The following is a 25,238-nucleotide window of genomic DNA, read 5'->3' as shown; positions in this document are numbered from 1 at the left end:
TAAAAATCGATCTTTAGAATCAAAACAATATCTTAAATTGATATTAAGAATAAAAAATCTTAAATCGATATGAAAATTCCTATTGATATTTTAAAAATCGATATTTAGAATCAAAACAATATCTTAAAACGATATTAAGAATCAGCATAGAAATCGATATTAAGATTCAGAACAATATCTTAAATCGATATTAGGAATCAACATAGAAATCAATATTAAGAATCAGAAAAATATCTTAAATCAATATAGAAATTCCTATTGATAGCTTAAAAATAGATATTAAGAATCAACATAGAAATCGATATTAAGAATCAAAACAATATCTTAAATCGATATTAAGAATAAGCATAGAAATCAATATTAAGATTCAAAACAATATCTCAAATCGATTTGGAAATTCGTATTGATATATTAAAAATTGATATTTAGAATCAAAACAATATCTTAAATCGATATTAAGAATTAAAACAACATCTTAAATCGATATGGTCACAAACCTTTTCACTTGACCAAAAGTTTGTCATTTGGTCATTGTTACCATAGTATTGTAGTCCATCTAGAAATCCAGCCACGTATGGCATTCGGTAAATGATACTCTGTTGAACAAAACAGTAATAATAGTAAGTTTAAAACACGAAGGTACATTAGTAAATAAAAAAAGGAAATAAACATATAAGATAACCGATATACCATAAAATAAAGGGTGACGACGCAGACCAGTATGGTTGTTCCCTTGCTTTGAATATACATGATAAAATCGTGTATAGTTTGTTTACAACAAACATGCACTTGTTAATATACATACCCATGACATACGTAAATGTATAACTGATAATGGTTTCATACGTACAAAATTACTGATAGTGTTTTCTTCTGCAAATTCATCTCACATCTGGTCGATGTTCTCTTCGAGCACTTTGTTGAGTTTTCTGACACCTTATTTTGTGGATGTTGCACTGAAATTAGCTGAATATTCAGTAAACGAACTGTAGCATTATATTATAATTTCTTTTTATATAAAAACAAAAAAACAAATCGAATATATGATATAAAAAAGATGAAGCAGGTTAAAGGAATCGAAGGTACTTTTTTTTATGGACGTTCGACTGAATCGCAACGTCCTTCTTCAACATCGATACAACTTTTGCGATGAAGGAGGTTAAAGGAAACGTCAGTTTTTTTATTCGTTGCTCACGAAGTAGGTTATAGGAAAGGCTCCGGTTCTTCTTTAAATGAAACGTCGCATGTTTCTTGCTCTTAAAAGAAATGTCTTGTGTTCACGTCATTTTACGTCTTGCCCATTTTCAAAAATCATGCCTAAAGAATATAATAAATAAATAAATTACATTATGTATTAATTAAAAGACATTATTTCATTTGTTAGTATCATCAAAACGACATTAGTACGTGTAAATGAATGACACATCGCATAACATCAGTAGTGTGTCAGATGACGTTTTCCTAAACTCTAGACCCTAAACCCTAAACTAATGTTATGTGACGTTCCTTGCACTTAAAGGAAACACTATAAATAATAAACCCTAAACCAATAATCGCTTAACGATTGAGCAAACGTAAGTACAAATCGTGGTAACTTCATAATCGCTATACCTAGTAATCGCTATACTGAGTAATCACTATTACAAGAATCACTATACATAATAAACTCAAAACTAGTAATCACTATACGATTTAGCAAACATAAGTACAAATCGTGGTAACTTCATAATCGTTATACCTATTAATCGTTATCATAGGAATCACTATAAATAATAAACCCTAAACTAGTAATCGTTATACGATTTAGCAAACATAAGTATAAATTATGGTAATTTCATAATCGCTATACATAGTAATCGCTATACAAAGTAATCACAGGAATCACGATACATAATAAACCCTAAGTCAGTAATTGCTATACGATTTAGCAAACGTAAGTACAAATCATGGTAACTTCATAAATCGTTATTGCTTCAAACGTACAAATCAGTGCTTTGAACGTTCAAATCGTAGTAGAAATTGCACCCTACATAGTACATATCATTGTAACGTTTAAAATGCATAAAGAAACTTGTATGATTTTTCAAACTTAAGTTTATGTAGTCTTGTCGATTTTTCAGTGGCGCTTCTTTGTTACACTTATTAATGAAAGAATTATATAATTACAATAAACAATGATAGAATTACAACATAGAATTATCGGGATACACAAATTACATAATATGTTTATATTCACTGGCACTTGACGAATCAGATGGACATACAAATCATCTCTTTCTTTGCCTTGGTGGAGTCTCTTTATTCGATGGCCTCTTCGTTCCCTTGATCTTATTAAACCCATTGGTAATCATCTCTATCAATGACCGTATTTGTCTCTCCAAATTTTGCACGTGCTTCCGTAACTCCTTATTCCCTCTCTCCAACATCACTAACCTTTTGGCGGACACGACTTTCTCCTTTGTGAGTTGTATTTGCTTCTTATCGTGTACTGTAACGGAGAGAATCATAATATCTGTCAAAGGAACATGATGGACATTACGTCTATGCTAGAAGACGACATGCTCGGGGACAAGAGTGACCTTACTTTCACGTTGCTTCTCCTCAATATGTCAATTTCGACGCATGAGTTGCCAATATTGTTTGAAATAGTTGGGGTCATATTGTCATTCTTTATAATCATATGGTATGACATGAAAACCTCCTTTGTTCCAGCTATCCAATTGTTTCCTTAAAAGTTTATGTCAATTCACGTTCCTGACCCCACCACTATTCATCTTCCTTCTCAATACCACAGACACTTTTGGTATCGACTGTCCCAAGCCAGCTTGTAAGAGTACTCGACTATCATACTACAATTTGGCTTCACATTTGCTAAAGAGCCAAATATCGTAGACAGACAGACTTGAAGCCTCAGCAACAACCTCTTCATCCTCGTCCTCCCCATCTCCATACGGTCTCCACACAACCTGTACAATCGAGATTGTGATTTAGATATAGATATAATTATTCATGCAAAATGCTGAATACGATAACGATTTGTACTAAGAAAGACAAAATGTTGAATGTGATGATTACTTAAGAATGCTAAATATTACAACGATTTACGCTAATAAAAGTTAGATGCTAAGGAGATAACGATTTGTACTAAGGAAGACAAAATCGTAAAGCGATGATTACTTAAGAATGCTAAACATTACAACGATTTACGCTAATAAAAGTTAGATGCTAAGGAGATAATGATTTGTACTAAGAAAGATAAAATCCTAAAATGATGATTACTTAAGAATGCTAAACATTACAATGATTTTAAACCATTTACCTTATTTAATTGCAGACCATCTAAAATGAACTGAGCATTGTCCTCCTTGACATTTATTGTAGCCCACTGACCGATCATGGAAAAACCATAAATCGTAGGGTCACACTGAAGATGCAATGCGACAATATGCTCTCATGTCTAGACCTACAAAAATGGTATATTAGTAAGACTACAACCTTCAACAAACTTAGTCTATAAGTACTAAATATGTAATAAACAAATACCTGAACAAATGGCCAAAAAACCCCGATGGTTTTTGTAACCTTACTCGCACGGTAAAGTTGATTGTACAAGTGTACGAGCATAGCAACACCCCATGCTCAGTTGTTGACTTCATCTAAGTCTTCCAGGAAATGCAACCATAAGTAACTTATTCTTGAACTAAAACAATCAGAAAATAAAGTAAGTCCAAAAAAATAAAGAAGAAAGCCACACAACTCTTGGTCAACTACTTCAGATGCACATGCAACGAACCGACCTTCCTATTTATTATAGAAAAAATAAACTTTCATCGATGTGGAATTACTTCCACCAAAAATACACTCATGTCATTCCTCCATCGACATTTTTATAAAAGCCGTGCACTTGTCCCTTGGGTTATAGTTTGAATCCCATGTTAGGATAACACTTCCATGACAATTAAGACCCGTAATCCGTGCCACATTTTCTAAGGTCATGATGATCTCAAAAACCCCAAACTGGAACGTGTTCGTCTTATGGTTCAACTTATTGACCAGGTGGGTTATGGTGTTTCAGCAATTTTCAAAATAATATTGGTCCAGAAGTCCGTCGAAGAGCATCTTTCATAATTGATCCTTTTGATATTCACTCAGCATTCTATACCACGATAGAACTATAGGCCACTGACATCGCCCTTTCAACTTTTCACCTGCTGCTCTGCTTCACTTCTGACCTACCTGTAACACAAAATATCAAATCACAATTAGTCCCATTATACATAGTAATCACTATAAATAGTAATCGCTATAAATAACAATACCTATCACAGTAAATCATGGCCGACTGAAGCGATTTGTGTATCAAATCACTTTTAACAAATGTCATTTTATTTGCTCGTATCATTGCTATATAATTTAGCAAACTTAAGTACAAATCATGGTAACCTCATAATTGTTATACATATTAATCGCTATCATAGTAATCACTGTCAGAGTAATCGCTATAAAAAGTAATCGCTATAGCAATAATTGCTATACATAATAATCGCTATACATAGTAATCACTATCACAATAATTGCTATACAAAGTAATCGCTATTCATAGTAATCACTATACATAGTAATCACTATACATAATAATACCTACAACAGTACATCGCGACAGATAGTAGCGATTTATGTACCTTTGTCACGCTTTTCTCCTCTTCATCCCCTCCCTTCCTCTGCTTTTATACTTCTTCCTTCCTTCGCTCATTCATGTCCATCCTCTATTTTTTCATTTCCCTTTCCTTCTCTTCCTCGTCCTCCTTCTCTTTCCTTTGTCTTTCCTTCTCTTCTTCGTCCTCCTTCTCCTTCCTTTGCCTTTCCTTCTCTTCTTTGTCCTCCTTCTTCTTCCTATGTCTTTCCTTCTCTTCATTGTCCTCATTCTCCTTCCTTTGTCTTTTCTTCTCTTTCTCGTCCTCTTTCTCATTCCTTTATCTTTCCTTCTCTTCCTCGTCCTCCTTCTCCTTCATTTTTCTTTCCTTCTCTTCCTCATCCTGAATCTGCTTCCTTTGCCTTTCCTCTTCCTTCTTTTTCAATTGTCTTTGCTTCTCTTCCTCCTCCTCCTTCTTTTCCAATTGTCTTTGCTTCTCTTCCTCCTCCTTCTTCTTCAATTGCCTTCTCTTCTCTTCCTCATTTTCTTATTCTTCATTTGCTTTTCTCTTTTCTCTCCTTTTTGCCTTCGCTTCTCTTTCTCCTTCTTCTTATTCTTCCTTCTCCTTATTTTGTCAAGAGTCATCCCCTTTAACGATGAAGTGTTTCTTCTTTTATGCATGTAAGCCATTGGTAACCTGCACAACACAAAAACATTGTTGTAAGATTTAGCAAACCTAAGTACAAATCGTGGTAACTTCATAAATCATAAAAACACATGGTTACACAAAACTCACCAAGACGACAAAGGGTGCTTCGGCGAAAGCAGACGATGACAAAGATTTTTTGTGGAACGTTTAGGGGAAAATATTGCGAGGAGCTCCTTTTATAGTAGAGGAGTTTAATGCTTATGGGACCTGCCAAAGATTTTATAATAAAATAACATATACCTTTAAGCGATTTACATTTTAGGCGATTTACGTAATGACGTCTTTGTTGGCCACAACGATTTGCCTTTGTTACATAAATATTATCATAGTATAACACAAATCGATGATCAAATATCATACAAATCGATATGAAAATTCCTGTTGATAGCTTATAAATCGATATACAGAATCAACATACAAATTGATATGGAAATTTCTGTTTAGGGTTGATGGTTTTAAGGTTTAGGGTTTTAGAGTTTAGGGCTTAGGGTTAGGGTTTTAGGGTTTATGGTTAGGGTTAGGGCTTAGGTTTATGGTTTAGGGTTTAGAGTTTAGGGTTTAGTAATATATTAAGAGTTTAGGGTTTAGCGTTAGGGTTTAGTAAGATATTAAGGGTTTAGGGTTTAAGGTTTAAGGTTTAGGGTTAGGGTTTAGTAAAATACTAAGGGTTTAGATTTAGGTTTAGGGTTTAGTAATATATTATGGGTTTAGGGTTTAGCGTTAGAGTTTAGTAAGATATTAAGGGTTTAAGGTTAGGGTTTAGTAAGATATTAAGGGCTTAGGGTATAGGGTTAGGTATAGTAATATATTATGCGATATGTATACCGATTTGTAAAATATTAAGTGCTTTCTAGTGTCGATTTGTTAGATATTTGTAGTATGTAATTGAAACCTATGCGTGACAAATTTACATTGTAGCGACATGAGGTGGCTATTTGCATGTTCAAATTGTTGCCCATTTAGCATTTTTTATAGAAATCACTTCAAAGCATCGTACTTGTAATTAAATAGCTGTCACGTGAATCAATATCGTTAACAAGTATAAATCGCTATTGCATTAAACATATAAATCGTTTCTACTTTAAACATACAAATCGTTGCTTCAAACATACAAATCGATATAGAAATCACACCCTTCATAAGTATATATTGTTGTAACATTTGGGCTTTAACAGTAAACATCGTTGTACGATTTAGCAAACTTGAGTACAAATCTTGGTAACTTTATAAATCATAAACCGCTACTGCATTAAATGTATAAAAAGTTGCTGCTTTAAATGTATAAATCATAAATTGCCACAAAGATTTGCCTTTGTTACGAAAATATGTGTCATTCATTTATAAAAGAAACATTGTTTCATATCCCGCTTGTTGTCAAAAATCGATATGCCTCATGAGACTTGGATTTCAGTTGACGATTTATGCGATTTACGCAATGACATCTATGTCAGCCACGACAATTTGCTTTTGTATAGAAAATATTGGAATAGTATAACGTAAATTACGGTTGTAGTAACATACTATCGATTTGCGAGATATTATTTTGTTTGTTAATATCAATTTGTAAGCTATTATGCTGAATTTTTGTATTGATTTATAATATATTATGCGATATGTATATCGATTTGTAACATATTATGTGTTTGCTAGTGTCGATTTATAAGATATTTGTATTATGATATTGAAACGTGTGTGTGCGACATTTACATTGTTGCGCAATTGCGGTTGCGATTTGCATATTCAAATCGTTGTTCATTTAGCGATTAAAATTGAAATCTCTTCATATCATCCTAACTGTCATTAAATCGCTGTCACGTGAATCGTTATCGTCAACATACATATACGATAAGTCATTTCTTTTATTGGCATGGTAAATAACAACTCAATGCATAGTATAGTGTGATGCAACTAACGATCATGACAGATAACATGAAGAATGATGTGCATGTAGATTTAATTTTGCATGGTCGGTAGGAAGAAATCCTTTTGCCTCGTAAGTGCGCGTAGTTTTGATTCTCATCCTCATTCTTCCTTTGCTTTTCCTTCTCTTCGTCATCCTTCTTATTCTTTTTCATCTTTAGTTCTTCATCATCCTTCTTTGTTTGCTTTTCATCTTCACTGCAAAGGGGTGCTCCGACGGCAACAGACGACGGCAAAGGGGTGCTTCGACGACAGCAGACGACAACAAAGGGTGCTCCCGCGACAACAGATGATGTCAAAGGTTATGTCGTCAAAGAAAGTTCCTGTTACAGCAAATGGTGCATCGTCAAAGGGTGATCCAGAATGTTTAGGGCGACATATTGCGAGGAGCTCCTGTTAAAGCATAGGAGTTTACTCCGTAGGGCGAAAATGATGATGATTTTAACCCTTTCTGGCAAGAGGATATTTTTGTCCTTTACTCAAAACGTCATTTTATGGCGCTAATGACGAAAAAGGGTACTTAAGTCTTTGCAAACGCACCAGACTCTGATGCTAAGTGATGCCAACACACACGAAGAAACAAACCCCATGTGCTTACATACATGACGCTCATTTAGACCCAAGAACACACACCTGCGTGTTCGGGGGCGGGGGGGGGGGGGGGCATATAACCTGCTTCAAGAGAGAGAGAGAGAGAGAGAGAGAAAATAAGGGAAACATAGTAGACTTCAGCCGAGTCTCAGTATGGGTCTAAGAGCATCAATTCGGTTGGGTCAAACTTGTGAAACCAAACGGATCAGGTTTGTACCGAGTATCCAACCCGATTCAAACTTAAATTTCTCATTATGGGCATAAAAAGTGCCAACCCAAATAATATATGGGTCAATCCAAACCCGACCTAAGAAATATGTAGGTCAGGTTTGGGTTACGATTTTTTGGTGGGCATCGACTCAAGTGTTTTATATGTACCTTATATAAAAGTAAACTTCTAAAATTACATGGATACTGGTTTGGAATTTCATTTTTGTAATCTGACAAAACACGAACTTGGGATGGCAGTGGACCGTCTCCACCCCGGTCTTATCTCAAAATCCAGACCTACATTCCCGCTTTCATTCGCCGCATGGGTTTGGATTTTAACCTTCATCCCCGACCCATGTCCTCTATCCTCAGTCCAAACAGAGCGAGGTAGGGCGGGCCCCCGTTTCTCCTCGATTCATTGCCATCCTTAAAGAAGGATTGGGGATGGGGTGGGGCAAGGCATAGATCGGGATGGGGTGGGGCGGGGGAAAGTGTAAGTCCATCCCCGCACGGGTTTTGATTAAAAATCATCCCTGCCTCCATCCCTGTTTCATGTCCTCCATCCCCGGTTCAAATGGGGCGAGGCCCATTTCCCCCCCAGTCCACTGCCATCCCTAACATGAACTCAACACTGTTATTTGGGTGGGATCGTATACACCTTGATGGGTTAGGTACTGGACCCGTTAATAGAAGTAAGACGTGGTTGCTGTGCAGGGCTCATAGGAGGGATGTAAATGGATCGGATTCAGTTCAGATGTAGGCTTTTACTAAATCCAATATAACTGGATTCAAAGTCCAAATAGGATGGCATAAGAAAAGCATTACTGAAATACTGATTACAGATCTGATTAGCTTAATGTAACGAATCGGGTGTACTATTACACATGGTTGGATTTGGATATCTGTTGGATTGAGAAGCAGTTTGGGTTCAAATGTAAGATTTTATGCTGAATCCAAATCGGATCTGTTTGTAGTATGCTCTTCTCTGTACCGAACCCAATTAGGTTTCGGTCAATTATCTCATCTAATCTGAATCTATTTAATCGGGTTCGATACAGCAAGTAGCATACGATAATCAATCGGGTCTGGATTCAGCACAAACGTTTGGTTTTGAGTGAGGAGTGCTCGTGGAAAGATAAACCTTGAGATTGGCATCCTGAATTTTTTTTATTGAATTTTGTATAGCTATTTAATTCACTGGTAAGGGTCCGCCTAACCCAGCTTGCTTATGTTAAAAAAATTTGTCTTGAATATCAAAATTTATATTAAAAAAAGAGACTTTTCAATAAAAATTAAACTTGTATCCAATTTTCCCAGATTTTGAATTTGTGGCCCACGATTCCTACGCCCTACTTTCATTTCTAATGAAAAATCTGATATATATGTTTGTCTATTTGGCCTTGTTTTATAAAGTCATAGCTGAATTAAACCCATATAAACTATTTACCGATTTGTTTATAACTCGTTTTATTTATTTATCCATCTTTTGGAATGCAAATCATTTTTTTAATCATGTATTCATTTTTTAACAAAATTCCCTGTTGAGCGATTATTACAATGAAAATGAGCAGGATCGCCTCATCTTATGAAGGCTTTAAACTTGAAGCTTAATTGGCAGATTAAAATTTGCTACAACCAACGGAGGCTCTGCTTATTTGGCAGGAGCAGTTAGTGCATCATGTCACCTTGTGTTGGACGTTGCAAGTTCGAATTCCAATGGTATGAATGTATAACGGGTGGGGTCTGCCTAACCCTAGCTTTCTCTGTCAAGAAAAAAATATTTTTATAATTGTCTGTAAAAACAACTTATAAGTTCTATATTTTTGTCCAAACAATCCCATGAATGTGTTGTACATGTTTTTATTGAAAACCGGCTTTTGAGAAGCTAGGATCCAATCTATGTACAGTTTTTTATGGTGATGCAAAAAATGAACAGTTATAAAATACACCGATTTTTTGGACTAAAAAACATGATCCAAGGGCCGATATCCACTAAATCAATCACGATGAACACATCTATGAGGTTAGGTAGGGTCAAAACAACTTGCATCCTGAGATTCCAACTAGACAATCGATTGTATTAAACATATACTCATAATTGGCAAGTTTAATGGGGAACAATAGAGCCCTGTTAGTTAGGGATGGCAGTGGGGCGGGGCGGGGGACAAGGTTTCCACCCCCGCCCCGCCTCAAAATTTTATCCTCCACCCCCGCCCCGCCTCCGCGGCGGGGATGGATTTTATTCTCCACCCCCGCCTCCATCCCCGTTTCATACCCTTCATCCCCGGTCCAAACGGGGATGAGGCGGGGCGGGGATATTGCGGGGAAAAGTGATCGGGGCGGGGTTGGGGCGGGGATTAGGCGGGGATCGTGGTGGGGACGAGGCGGGGTGGGGAAAAGTGCACGTCCACCCCCGCCCCGCCTCCGCGGCGGGGATGGATTTTATCCTCCACCCCCGCCTCCATCCCTGTTTCATATCCTTCATCCCCGGTCCAAACGGGGCGAGGCGGGGCGGGCCCCGCTTTCCCCCGGTCCACTGCCATCCCTACTGTTAGTGTCGATGACTGGAAGTGCACACACTGATATTGCACTCCAATCTCTCTTATTTGCAACATTTCAAAGGCTATGTGCACTTTTTTTTTATTAAAAAAGTTTTTTTCCAATGTGGGCATTTATCATGTCTCATCGCCCTATTGTTTCATCAGGTGTGATAAGAATATTGTGGTCATTAATTCCACATTCATTCCGTTATCCTCATATAGCATCACTTCAATTTAGAGTCCTGCTTGTATGTACTATGTACAATTGAACTAGCATTTCATGGTTTTCTGTTTTACGTGTTTTTTGGTAAATCTAACCATATATATAGGCATTATCTATATGATCCGCTTAGCAGGGATTGTTTTTTTTTTATCACTGAACTTGGATGTGCAAGCAGATTTTTACAGGTCTAAAAAAATCAATGGCTGTAAATGTAACAAAATTTAATGAATTAAATTATATTTCTTTTGTTAAAAGAACATGATTCAAGTGTTTACCTTTAGCAAATTGACAATGTTGAACACTTCTATGAAGTTAGATGGAGTCAAAACCAATGTTGTCGGTATGGTCATCAGTCCTGAATCGTTGGCCCACCGATTAAGTTGTATTGGCCAATAGTGATACTCAACTGAATCGTTATGTATCTGCCCAAAAATAATAAAAAAAATAGTATGTGTCAATCATAACGTGAAACGTGCTAAAACCATTAAATAAATTTTTTTTTTTTGGTATTTTTATATTTATTAAAAAAATAGCTGATTCAGGCATTCAGCATATCAAAATTCTGCCACGCACCGACACTCATAACATTGGTCAAAACAACTATTACACCAAGGGGTGTTTGATTGCAGGGATGACATTGTTCATGGTCCTTACAAGACATGCGGCCCACACAAATGCAGGAAGCACGGGATGTCATGTCCCACGCATCCATCATGGACCATGATGGATGCGTGGGAGCATCCATCACCGTTCCAGCCCCCATTGTCTGAACGGTATTGAACACCCCTTAAAAAAAGGGATAAACCACACCCCCTCAACTACGCTTCTCTCTTTAGCATCCTAGGCTCCTGGCACCTTCCTCTGTGGCATCTTCATTGAAGGTGCTCTCTCTCTCTCTCTCTCTCTCTCTCTCTCTTTGTTTGAGTGAACCCTAACGTGATCATAGAGTTTGAATTTGTTAAAATTGAAATCTTTTTTTAAGTATGCTTAGATTTTAAAGGTTTTGCTATTTTAATCTTTTATTTTTGTAATTTATCCAGGGAATGCAAAATTCATTTTTTTTAATGCTTAGATTTTTGTATTTTAATCTCTATCTTTGCATTTTATGGTTGAATGATGTTAAATTCATTTTTTATAGGTATACTTTAGATTTTAAGGGTTTATACTTTGATCACTATTGTTGCAATTTATTAGGTGGATAATGTTATATATACATATATATATATATATATTTTGGATATGCTTTTCATTTTAAGAGTTTTGCATTTTAATCTTTATTTTTATAATTTATTGAGTGAATGCATATCAAATCTATTATTTTTAGGTTTTAAGGGTTTTGCATTTAATCCTTAGTTTTGCCTGTTAAATATGTTTTTTAGTAAAATTAGATTTTGAGAGTTTTGTATTTTAATCTTTATTTTTATAATTTATTAAATGAAGGAATGTTTAATCTATTTTTTTTAAGTATGTACATCTTAAGGGTTTTGTATTTTAATCCATAATTTTATAATTTATTCAATAAATGCTTGCTAAATTTAATTTTTTTATACTTAAAATATGAATTTCTTATTTTTAGTAAAATATACAATTTTTAAACATGTATCCAAGTTGCCTGCAACCGTGCAACGTTGAATCAAATGGGAAGCACATGGACAATAGTGTTTTAACGTGGTTGATGCAAATGCTAAACAAGGACTCACTGTAATTGTCCTGAACAAGGTCAGAAAAAGACTAGACAAAACATGGTGCCTTATTCAGCGCTTATTCTAATCAAAAGCCCCATAATAAATTCTGCAAAAACCTACCCTTATTTACCTATAAGACATTAGAAGAGAGAGAGAGAGAGAGAGAGAGAGCCGAACTATAACCATCAACATTACGAAACAGGTTTAACCAACATTGAACCTACCAGATAACCCACCAGGCCCAAGACATGCCAAGGAGCCCCCAAACGAAGGAAAAAACGAAGAAGAAAGAGAAATGAAAAATGAGAAAAATAGAAAAAAAGTTAACAGAAAAGCACAGAACAACTCCAGATTGTCGGCGAGCATCACCCTGGATCATGAGTGGTCCTAATGGGCAGATTGTGTTGTAGATCAGGGATGTTGATGCGAATAATGGCATACATGTCCGCCAAAATAAAGTTCACCATTTTGTTGAACACTGCCGGAATATGCCGAAAGATAACATTGTTGAGAGAGAGAGAGAGAGAGAGAGAGAGAGAGAGAGAGAGAGAGAGAGAGAGAGAGGTGTACGTGCACCTTTGTGTTGCATGATGAGATAGAGATTCACCCAAATTTTGAAAGCGTTAGCTAAGAAAAGGTGATCGATAATTTATACAAGCTTAAAAAAAAAACGAGTCCAAAGCATTTAAATGCCATCTCATGTGGTCCTAACTTTTATGGATTCATCGATGCCAGGCCGAAATTGATCATCGTGGTTGGTGAATAGTCCCTAAATTGTCGATTTTGGAGCTCATGCGCCGGTGGTTGCTCCCAATATTTTCCCCGCTCCATCGCAGACCATGATGCTCCACTTGGTGATCTCAACGCTGCCATATCTGCAAGCAAAAGCAACACAATTACCGCTCTGTTTGGGAGCCATGCATTGAGATGAAAACACCATTCTTATGTTTTGCCAAAATGGGGCGTTGAGAGAGTTGCCAAAAACATCCTCTTATGAATGACATCGAATCGGGGCTGCCAACTCCATTTCCAATTCAGTGTTTTAGCAACACTACAGCATCCAAACTACAGAGTATAAGAGCATTGGGGGAAACTACAATACACCTCCTATTCAAGGATCCCAAACACAGGCTAGCTAGATACCATTGGCGCCCACCACAATGCCCTTAGGGAAATGGTGGAATAAAACCCATCCCTTCAGAGATTGTGGAGTTCACCATCATTACCAAAACCGTATTTACGGGGCCCACAGGAAGAAAATTTTGAAAGAAATATCATATGAACCACGAATTGGGACGTTATGGAAAGAAAAGAAGAAAAAATACCCACTAACTTCCAATGTATGGAAAGAAGGCGGTGCTGTTCCCCATTTACTGCAAGGTGCTGCTCTACAGCAAATAAATCCAGACACTGTTTCTCCACTATGTGCGTGCCTTGAATTCTCGACTCTCTGTTTCATGTTCCCATCCCACAAACTTTGGAGGAAACATGAATGGCATTGGCTGAAGGCTTGGGCTTGCAGTATGAACCTGTGCCATTTTGTAATTTTTTCACGACTGAATTAGAGTTTACTACACTATGTGCGTGCCTTGATTTTCTTGACTCCCTGTTTCGTGTTCCCATCCCACAAACTTTGGAGAAAATATGAATAGCATTGGCTGAAGGCTTGGGCTTGCAGTATGAACCTGTGCTATTTTGTTATTTTTTCAGACTGAATTAGAGTTTACTACATATCAAAGTCTAAGGCTCACTGGACAACCAAACCTATTGAAAGATCTTCACTTTCATTAACAGTCAACTCTTTATCAATTTCATGCAAACTATAATAGTTGAAATTAGGCCTAGTACATATATGTCATGGACATACAAAACTCGACGGCAATACTGATAAAGGTAAACTTTACTACTTTACAAGTGACATAAGTCAGTACCATAACCTGTTTATTTCATGCAATTTTCATGAGAAATTGCTTAGCTGGCATTTATTTTCCCTCTTTTTCAGAGCGAAACAAACCTCAAATCATCAATGGTGGGGAAGTGAGCATGATGGCACAAGTGAGCTACAGTTTTTCTAATCACCTACCACTTTTTATGCGCAGATGATTTCATACATCCTCCTCTATGAAAGCATTCTCCTGAGAAAACTGAGTCGGCAGGTTTTCTTTTAGAATTGGGAATGAAACAAACTGGCCTTGATAGACCTTTTTTAGTATTTTTTATGAAACCATTTTTTGTTTTTGATGACACTTGTTAAGAATCATTCTACAAAAAGGGGGGAAGGGAAACGAAGAATTACCCAATCGTGGCTTCTCTTGATTTAGACCACCATATTGACCGTAGACTTCCTTCGGATCCGCAGCATGAAACAGTGCTGCTTCTTCCAGGAGACCAGAGAACTCTTCCACTTCGAAAGTCTCCGGCAGAAGAGCCGCTATGTCTTCTTCCTCTTCGCCACCATCGATGGCTTCAGGATGCTGGTCGATCAAATAGCCCCCAAACCACTCGGGCACGAAGTCTTGCACTCGTTGGAAGGATGAGGGAATGAAGGGAGGGGCATTGGGGTTCAGAGTAGATCTGATGACTCCTGATGCTACTGCCATGGCAATGGTTTTCCTATGGTTTCATCAACCACTCGTTGCTATCCTTTGGTTTAGATGCCTGCACAACAAACGATATTTAATATATGAGAGAAATAACATACATTCAAAATTACCAAAATACAACTTAGAGAAGAACATAGGAGTAAGACAACCACAATCTAGATGATGACTGTGCATAGTTCAGAGTACAAGCTGCGTCTCTATTATATAATTGAAGAGCCAGATATACATCATACATAACCCGCAGATACACATCATACATAACCCGCTGGCGTAGCCTTTCAAAATCGAATTTAATGCCCCTGAAGAAGATGTTTCTTTCCATCCATATCACCCACCATGCTGAAAACAATCATACCCGCCACAATAATCTCTTCTTTTTTTTGTGTTGTAAAATCATGGGACCAAGCAAGAGGTCCCGAATAACGGAACTCAGACGAATTTGAACAGACGGTGCATCCCAAGTTTGAAAAAATAGGTCTAGAACGAGCGGGCAAAACCAAAATAGGTGAGTCGTGTCTTCTTCTGCCTTATCGCAAAGAACACACATGTTGAGAAATTGAAGCCCCCGTTTCCTGACATTAGTCTGGGTTTGAACACGATCCAGAGCCACTAGCCACGCCAAAGCTTTGGCCCTGGCCCCTTACCCTACATACAATCAGTGGGAAACCAGTCCATCCCAGACGACAACAAGGAATGGTAAACTTGCTTAATAAAAAACCTATCTCCGCTCGCAATGGCCCAGTGAAACCATGGGCGGCAATGAACATGCCTAAGATCCCTACCACTGAAGGAGCGAAGTGTCTTCTGCCACTCCAACCAGAGGGACGAATGACACACTGAATTGGGCATCGAAAGAAGAGAGTCGGTAGAGTACCATATTTTTGCCTAACAAACATAGCCCAAGGAGATAGAGATGTGGAAGTGACCCAGGCCCACTTCAAGACTAAAACAATACTCCTCTTTCTCAGAGCCGGAATCTCTAAGCCACCTCGCTGCCTCGGGAGAACGATTTGTTGCCAAGAAACAAACGGGGTCTTTTTGTGAGATGCATTCCCAGACCAAAGGAAGTGCGAGAGCAAATGGTTAATCGTCTGTTCTACAGTTGTCGGTATAACGAATATGCTCATACGAAAATCTGGTAATAAGGCAAAAACATGGCGTATTAGCATCAATCGACCCGCAAAAGATAAATATCGAGCCTTCCAAGACTGCAATTTCTCTTGCACCCACTCTACAGTAGACATCTAAGGCGAAATTCTCGACGACTGGAGTGAGTGCAACGATAGACCTAAGAAATTGACTGAAAGGTCGGATATCGGGCAGTTGAAGATCCTTGCAGCAACCGATTGAAGAAGAGGGTCAGTATTGAGTAAGACCAGAGCACACTTACTCTCGTTTAGGTGAAGACCTGAAATTGCAGTGGAGAATTTAATAATGACGCACAACCAGAACATTTGATTAACACTCGCATGACCAAATATTATAATATCGTCCGCATATTGAATGGTGCGACCAACAAAACAAAAAATGCCCAAGGAATCCAAGAAGCCTGTTTGTTCTGTCATTTTCATGAGAATAGGTAAACCATCTGCTGCGATATTAAAAAGGATAGGGGCAAGGGGACAACCCTATCGCAAACTGATGCAAACCGATGACACAGATTTCGTGACCAACTCCTTAACTCATGCTATAAACCGGCTGCCCAACCCTATATTTGTTAGAGATTCAATCAGAAAATCCCATGACAGACTATCATAAGTCTTGTGAAAATCCAATTTTAACAAGTACGGTGCTCCAGTCAACTGTAAAGAGTGAAGAAGCTTAGTTGCACAAATAAAAGACCCTTGCAAACTTCGACCTAGAATAAAAGCCCCCTGGTGCGGAGAGATAAGTTGATCAATTACCGCGCTCAACTGATTAGCCAACACCTTAGATAAAATACGATACAGAGCACCCATAACCAAAATCGGCCAGAAGTTGGATATATCTGACGCCCCTTGCCTCTTAGGAATCAAAGAGATAACTGCCACATGCTATGGTTTAGGCAGCCTTTCATTACGATAGAATTCATCGAACAAGTGAAGCAGGTTAGTTTTAACAATTGACCAAAAAGCTTTGATGAAGTCAACGTGCTTCCATCCCGAGAGGCCGCTAATAGCATTAGAAATCTCAACTTCGGTGAATCGAGCCTGCAGAAGAACATATTGATTTGCCGCCAACCGCTTATAACCCATACCGCCGATAACCCCCCCAATGCCTAAGTCGGCCGAATACAGCCTGGAGAAATAAGAAGTTATAGCTGACAGACAATTTTACTGACGAAACTGGCATCCATCGATCTCGACCGAAAAGAACTGGTTCTTACTGTATTCATTTGATGCATTCATGTGAAAAAGTCGTGTATTATCATCACCATTAGCCAACCATGCAACTCTGGCCCTCAACTTCCATCTAAGCTCATCTCGTGCTCTTCATTTTGCAACGAAAGCAGAGAGGAGGACGATACAGTCCTGCATCTGAAGTACTTGACCCTCCAGCACACCATTAAGATCGACCTGACGTAGAGAGGAGAGCTCAACTTCCCACTGACCGATGAACCTAAACTTGTCTGCAGTGGGAGCCGGGGAAAGACTCCTAATGCATATTTTAAAGGTAATATGATCTTTGAAAATTTACAAAAAAACGCTTAACGTTTATCCTATTTACAAATACAGCCTAACTTTTGAAATATTACAAATGCAAGCCTAATTTTTTGAAAATTGCTTTGTTAACTAAGTGTGTATTTGTAATATCTCAAAAGTTAAGCACATGTTTGTAAATAAATCGAATGTTAGACATGTTTTTTGTAAATTTTCATGACCTTTTTCCTCATTAAAGTAGCGGGATTACACTGATTCAATATCACAAGTTTGAAACCCAAGGAGGGCGTCGCTTGATGCATGATGAAACTGGGTGTGCTTCTGGGCTCAAAGGTTTTACCAATCAGATGCCAACCCAAAAAAGAAAGTTATTGTATGCCTAATCCGAGGAAAAAGGTCATGAAAAATGTACAAAAAACATGTATAAATTTTGGTTTATTTACAAACATGCGCTTAACTTTTGAGATATTACGATTACACACTTAGTTAACAAAGCAATTTTCAAAAAAGAAGCATATCTAATCAGGAAGAGAATGAGAGGATAATCCATGTTCTCAAAAGAAAAGTGGACAAACAATAAACCAGTGAAACACCAATGTCATAATCAACGAACAAGGCCACACACGACATTTAGGAATTTATGCCTTTGGAAAAAGGGCAGCTACCATTTTTAGAAGGTGGTACCTTTTTTTTTATAACCCAAAGAAACCACTCGAAGACCTGGTTGACTCAGCCTGTCGATCGTCATGCTGGTGGCGTAAAACTCCAAGGCTAAGACCCCTGCCCCCGGAACTTATGCTGGCCATTGGCTTGCACAGAGGGATGACAACCATGAAAATCAAACCTTGATTGCCCATATAGCAGCCAAGGCCCCACCCCACTAGGACAACCGCTCTTAGTGCTAGAAGGTGTTACCAAATCTAATTTTTAGTGTAAAACCAAAGCTGATACAATCTTGCGACTTTCACCTCATTTCTCAAAGTATTCACATTATATGCAGCGACCAGATTGACAGCCATCCATCTTGGCATTTCTGGAGATGGGTGTACTTTTCATCTTGAGAAATGTTGAGATGGAGATGATCAGCAGCGCTGCTGTATAAAAAATGACCTCTTTCTCAAAAGCACAAATAACTTTCCTATCATCAGTCTGTCGAACAATCACCATCAAGGTATCTTGACCATAGTTTTCAAGGGAGTTATGTACGCCCTTAACGCCCCACCCAACCCAAAGGCTTAAGCCCCTTTGCTGGGTGGCGAGGCTTACACCTCCCCAGCAAAGGGGCTTAGCAATACTTAAGAGACGTGGGCCTTATGTGAGGCTCACACCTCTTGTTTTTTTACTGTGGTAGGCACAAAAAAAGGTGCCTACCTGTACGAGAGATTGCCTCCTGAGGCAATTTACTCATTCTTTTTGCCATTTACCTATTTTGTCTTTTAACGTAAGTTCATTTGCATTTTTTTTTGGATAGGCAAGTTACCCAACCAGTAGTTAGTTTGTCTCCTTCAAACAAAGAAAGCTATTAGAAGTCTCTAACTACAACTCCAATGGTATTCTTTGCCTATGATAGAGGAGGAGCAAAAAAAAAAAGAAAGTGAAAGGCCCTTTTCACATTGAAGGTAATTTGTGTTTTGTTTTTTATATATTTTGATAAAATATTTTCTTTAATTGATTTTATGTATTGTTGTTATTAAATATTTGTTTGATCAAATTATGTTGTTTTTTATGTGCTTGCATATATGTTGGAGTTGGACAAACAAATTAAAAAATAAATAATTTATCTTTGTTCTTTATATATTTTGAACGAGTGTCTTGATTGTTTTATTTATTCTCGTAACGATTTGTGTAACTTTGCACTGCATCATTAAAGCACATAACTCAACAATGAATATATTATCTTATGCAAATATATGCAGATGCCATAGTCGAAATGAATTTGCACTGATTGTTATTTGTTTATGCTTTATGATTAATGACTAAGTGATCTATGTAACTATGTTATTAGTTGTCGACTTTTTAATGATTTTTTAGTTTAAACCTTGAGAAATATAGAAGCTTAGCCCTCACTACACCTCTCAGGGCTTAGGCCTCTTTCATATTTTTGACGCATCAATACGCCTCACGCCTTTAAAAACCTTGATCTTGACCAAGATTTTACCAAATACATAAACTCTCATCCCAACTATCTTCCCAAACAGTATATTAGAAAAAGGCCAAGGCACTCTTTCATTCTTACTGAGCAGCAGCTGGCTTGGTAACAGTATCTTCGTATTTTAATGCCATTCATTCTTAAATCGATATCAAGGAACGCGTACCAAAGCCTTGTTGGACACAATAAATAATTGATAAATGAATGAGAAGACATGATAATATACAGCAACCCATGTGGCAGGTCGAATCATTTGGTAATCGTTAGGCCCTTTATTGTATTCGCAACTATACAAAATGGAATTGGTGAAATAGTTAAATATTGATAATACAAAGCCGTAAAACAAATTGGACCACTTCTCCCTTTCTTTGATTTCATTATCTCAAAAACTAAATCGAAAGATATCATGATTCATGACAGTTTAACTAAAGGGAGGCTATGGGTATACACCCCCACACAGTCCCCACCTATGATAAGGGTGCCACTATTAGCTTGATTTCCACAAAATATGGTAATATAAAAATCGTAGAAGTTATCTACCCTAAATTATTCTATGTAAACCAAATTGAGACATAGGTTAGGAAAATATACTTGTGGGTTACTAGGTTAGTCTTTCTTCCAAAGCGACAAAAAAGCTTAAATGTTTGGTGGACGGCAAATGGTAGGAAAGTGACTTATAAATGAATGTTGAGTTTGGAAAAAAGAAAGTCGTGCTTACAGCTATCACTTGTTAGGTTAGCCTAGCAGTAGCCCTACTTTTCCCCAGGGTCATGACACCACTTTACTTCGCTAGTGATACGATCACACAAGAAATAAAGCAGAAGCTCACATCTGGTTAAGTGTGTTCCTTTAGGGCACGTTTGGAAGAAAAAAAATATCACAGGAAAAGAAAATTTTGCTTTTATATGCTAACTTTTTAAAATTTGTGTAGCATGAGTAAAACAGAATGAAAAATGAGAGAAAAATAAGATAGAGGGGGAGTCAACCAGCCTTCTCTTATAGAGAGATTTGTGGTCGACCATGAGAGAGAGACCTGAAAATGGTGGTGGATGGAAGAAAGATGAAGTTCGTACAGTAGCCCATAAAATGAGATGTGTTGTAGGTCAATGATTGCCATGATAAAAAAATATTTTTTAGAAAAGCTTCAAAAGATTCTCTGGTGTGGAATGGTTGAAAAAGATATAGTTTTTTCTTTTCTTTTTTTCTTGTTTTTTTACCATTTTCTCACTTCCAAACGTGCCATTAAAGGCTGTTTGGATCGAAGGACATCAAAAGTAAGTTCAACATGCAAAAAGAGGCCACCTCTCCATAGTGTCAAGTTTTTATCGGCAATTTCTCATTTTTCAAAAACTCGCGAGAAATAAAAAAAAAATCTATAAATCTTGCATTTTTGGCAAAATCTTGGCAATAAAAAATAAATGTAAAAATATAAAAAATGATTTTTTATAAGAAAATATTAATAAATAGCCGTTTAAAACATAAATATCGCATTTAAATCACGGTATTTATGTTTTTTTCATAAATCTCGCAATATTTTGAAAATCTCCCAAGAAATTACCGATTTAAACTTTCAGGCAATTTCTCACGATATTATCGCAAGATTTTTCATAAATCTCGCGATATTTGTCACTATGCTCCTCTCTACGCAGGCCCAGCATAAGCCCGGGGCAAAGGTCCTAGCCTCGAAGTTGAGTTTTATGACACTCGCATCACCATCGTAGGTACGGCAGGCTGAGCCACGACCAAGTTTTCGTGCTGGGTGCGGTTTATTCGGATTATACATAAAAAAAAAAAGGTGTCATTTGCTACAAGGCTGAAGCCAATGAAAAACTATCGTCGATGGATACAAAATAGTAAGAAAGTTTCGTACCACAAACATAGAAACCACATCACAGTAAGCACAGCAGCTCTCCGCCATTACCATCCAAACCAAAGCTGTGATTTCTTCTTGTAAAGAAACAAAAAACAGAGATGATCCAGAAATGAAGTAACATGACATCAGGTTGCCAAGTGCATAGAATTAGGTACTTTTAAGAATTTTACAGAGATTTTGGTTGAGACCTGAAATTTTCAGTTTATGCTCCAAACTATTATTTGAACATATCAAGAGAGTCGTAAAATCTAATGATATTATTATAAAACCTGGTTCAGACATAGGTGGGATCAGATATGATTTAAGGTGGTGGTACCGGGTTCAGTTTTGGGTCCAATTAGACCCACCATAAAAGAAACCATACCCAGGTCCTATAAAGATCATATGAACCAGACCCGACCATACCTACCCGGATTCAAGTTCAAGTCCACTAAGTGGTAACTCTATTGTATGGTGAACCAAGAAAAACGGGCCCCACGAAATCCTTCAGAGCTTTGAGGCTCTAGATGAGCGCCATCTAGATGGCTGAGCAGCAAACGCTCCAGCGGTTGAGTGACGTTCATCCACTGGATCAACGGCATCAGAAGGGGCGTTTGCGTTGCGTGGAAAGTGGAGAGAATTTCCGCAAAAATTCATGCATGCCCGTTTTCCATTTCCAGCACGACTCCGACGTGGGAGTGGGACCCACTCACGCAAACGCACCACTGAAGAAATTACCGTGGAATTTTCAAACCTCACGCAAGGGAGCACGGACATAAAAATGCGTCAAGTCACCGACCTTTTTTCCCACCCCTTGCGGAAAATATTTTCTTATTACCCCTTTTCGTTTTCCACATTGGAAACGCAAAACGCGAAAAATCGGAAAACGAAAGATATTCCAGTATGTAATCCATGAGAAGAACCAGAAAAAGACAGAGAAATGGAAAATATTAACTTCATCTAGTTCAACTAAATTCTGGAGAGAGAGAGCTTTTTCCATATTGAAATTCATTTATTGCTTTGATTAATCTCATTTGATTTTTACGAAGAACCGAGAGCATTCTTTTCCGACTACGGAGTAAGAAATTGGAAATCCGGGAACCGAAAAATGGAGCATATCTATCAATCTCATATCGGAACTCGGAAGGACTAGTTCACGAAGTAACCAAAAGATCAATCAACGAGAGCAGCAAAAAAAAAGAGAGAAAAGTCAAAGCATTTTCAGACCAACGCCAAGGGGAAAAGGAAGAGAGAACGAGAACGCGGTAAAGCAAGAACATCCCGGATGTCGAAATATACCTCAGTAATCCAGGAAATTCCGGGAACTAACGGCCCCAATAGTCGTCCAGTCAAACAGAAAAGAAAGAAAAACAGGAAAAAAAAAAAGAATCTCCGAAGTACAGATCGACGTTTCCTTCTGCTCGTAAAACAACAAATTCGTGAATAATTCCGTGAATTTCTTCTCTTCCGAACGCGGATGAGGAAAAGGAAGAAAAAGATGAAGTTGGTGAAAAAGAAAGTATTACCTTTCCCGCGTTTGGCTGTCCACTCAAAGCAAACAGTTTCTCCGGAATTGACCTTTCACCAGAAATTACGCGTTTCCGAGGAAGGGAAGAGGAGATTGCGGGGTATTTATAGGCGAGGAGCTGCCCTAGTCGACCGGCCCTACCAGTTAGACCAACCGGCTGCTTCCCGTTCATCCGTGGCCGACCAGTTATATTAGTATTACCCAACGAAAATGATCTCTTGACTCGAGGGTGACTTTGAAAACAAGTCTGAAAGCTCTGCGGCGCCACCTCTGAAGTTATGGTGCTTTGTGCACCAAGAATACCTCTGTTAGTGTGTCCATCATGGCATCACAGCGTGGCGGTGGTGGGAGCTTGATTTTTGGGTTTTTTTCTTATTTTCTTCCCTGATGACATGGACGCGTGTCACTTCCTCATTCATTAGGAGCTAAAATTGTTGATCGACGAGTAAAATGCATCTACAGATTCTACACTCCATAGATACGATTTGGATATTTGAAATTAAGGATGCACATCTGAATTTGAATTTAAGGTTGGCCCAAGTGAATTTGAATTCTCAGAGTGAAAAGTGAATTCACGTGTAATAAGAGTTCACATGATTGCATAAGAAAAATAAAGAATTAAGATCATGACAAATTCAAGAATTAGATCATCGTTTGCTTGGTCTCCAATGAGAATCATTCTCTCACCATTGTTCAAGAGGTAGAGCTTGTTTGCTTGGACGGCAATGAGAACCTTTTTCTCTCACAATTATTTGCTCCATTTCTGGTGCGCAAGCAAACATGAGATGGAATCCCTCATGCAATTACAAATCCCATTAGGAGCCATTCCACTCACTTGTATGATTCAAAACTGCATTCTCAACCCCATGATTTCAGATCATATAAAATGGAATCGCATGTGATTTCGAATCACACTGAAAACCATTTCTAGTGATGGTAAAATGCATTTACGAGGATTCACATTAAGGGTCCATTTGGTTCGATCACAGGATATTAACTTTCTAATATACTTTAGAAAGTGAATCTCACTTGAAAAGTACCCTAAAAACAATCAAACACAATTTTTTTTTGAAACAGAACCCCAAGAACCTCAAAAGCACATAACCCAAAAAGTGAGATTTAGAAAGTGAATCTCATTTGTGGATTCAATCTATCATGGGTGTCATGAGATTTTGAAAGTGAATATCTTTCAAACAGTATCTTCACTTTTCATAAACACAACCAAAATGTTCCTTAAAAGGAAAAAAAAAAGAGATAGTCTCCCATTCCATGCACATAATGCAATTGAAGTTTTTAGCCAAGCTATTGTCAACCTAGTGGAGCCTGTTTTGAAAGTACAAAATTTAGTATGGATACAAATTAGATGACATGAGCTGGCACGTTGCATGGGAGAACAACTTTTTTTCAAGTATCTTTGAAGACAAGTGGTTAAGGTTCGATTCCCATGGGCATCACCACTCTTCACAAGCCAACACCAGCATAAGCCCCAAGGGCGGGGTCCTAGCCTAGGATATTTACACCACCCACATGACGGCCGTAAGCATGGCAGGTTGAGCCAGTGTGATCAGGTCTTAGTGTCACAGGCAGTCTTTAGGTTGTATATCGAAAAAAAGTATCCTTGAATCCACAAGAAGAAAAACAAGAAAATAAATTTATTCTATAACCAAATTCATCTTTACAAATGAATCCTATAAGAAACTTACACATTACACTTGCATTTTGACAAGGGAGGCCATCTTATCACCATCAAAATTCTTTCCTAATCCTATGTAAAATAAAAACTATGATTTATACGAACCCTCAATTACTCCCCATCAATAGCCATGGGAGATAATCGAAGTTGGATCTAGTCACAATTCATTCTCCAAAAACATCATGGCGGCTAAAGTTTTTCCCTTTCTACTCTGATAACGTAGCAGGAAGCATGAAAAAGGATAAGAGCATCATCCTTCTTCC

At 37.7% G+C, this 25,238-nt stretch overlaps 1 protein-coding gene across 2 annotated transcripts; it reads right to left on the bottom strand.

The window, feature by feature from the left end:
* Positions 1–10,746: 10,746 nt before the first annotated feature.
* Positions 10,747–23,361, bottom strand: LOC149843662 (uncharacterized). Of its 2 annotated transcripts, XR_016430909.1 has the most exons (6): positions 23,281–23,361; positions 14,808–15,169; positions 14,595–14,655; positions 13,837–14,040; positions 13,224–13,386; positions 10,747–11,248 (listed from the first exon to the last, which is right to left on the bottom strand). XR_016430909.1 is itself a non-coding variant. In XM_089999987.1 (5 exons), the coding sequence occupies exons 2-5, from the start codon at positions 15,109–15,111 to the stop codon at positions 13,302–13,304; spliced, it is 654 nt and encodes a 217-aa protein (XP_089856113.1). In that variant the 5' UTR covers positions 15,112–15,169; positions 23,281–23,361; the 3' UTR covers positions 13,157–13,301. The 2 variants fall into 2 exon arrangements, 1 of the variants encoding a protein (XP_089856113.1); XM_089999987.1 differs by lacking the exon at positions 10,747–11,248 and having other exon boundaries at positions 13,157–13,386.
* Between the last annotated feature and the right edge of the window lie 1,877 nt (positions 23,362–25,238).

This window comes from Nuphar pumila, chromosome 3 (genome assembly GCF_984573655.1).
Source record: "Nuphar pumila chromosome 3, dmNupPumi1.hap1.1, whole genome shotgun sequence".
NCBI lineage: Eukaryota > Viridiplantae > Streptophyta > Magnoliopsida > Nymphaeales > Nymphaeaceae > Nuphar > Nuphar pumila.
This window is presented reverse-complemented; position numbering and strand designations above follow the sequence as displayed.

What these genes read in the sequence shown, in the direction of transcription:
- LOC149843662 (XM_089999987.1), bottom strand. Translation starts at nt 15,111, where the DNA reads ATGGCAGTAGCATCAGGAGTCATCAGATCTACTCTGAACCCCAATGCC. An exon ending in TCAAGAGAAGCCACGATTGG is followed by an intron (nt 14,656 to 14,807) that starts GTAATTCTTCGT and finishes CTGCCGACTCAG; the next exon opens with TTTTCTCAGGAGAATGCTTT. An exon ending in TCATCTGCGCATAAAAAGTG is followed by an intron (nt 14,041 to 14,594) that starts GTAGGTGATTAG and finishes AAAATGGCACAG; the next exon opens with GTTCATACTGCAAGCCCAAG.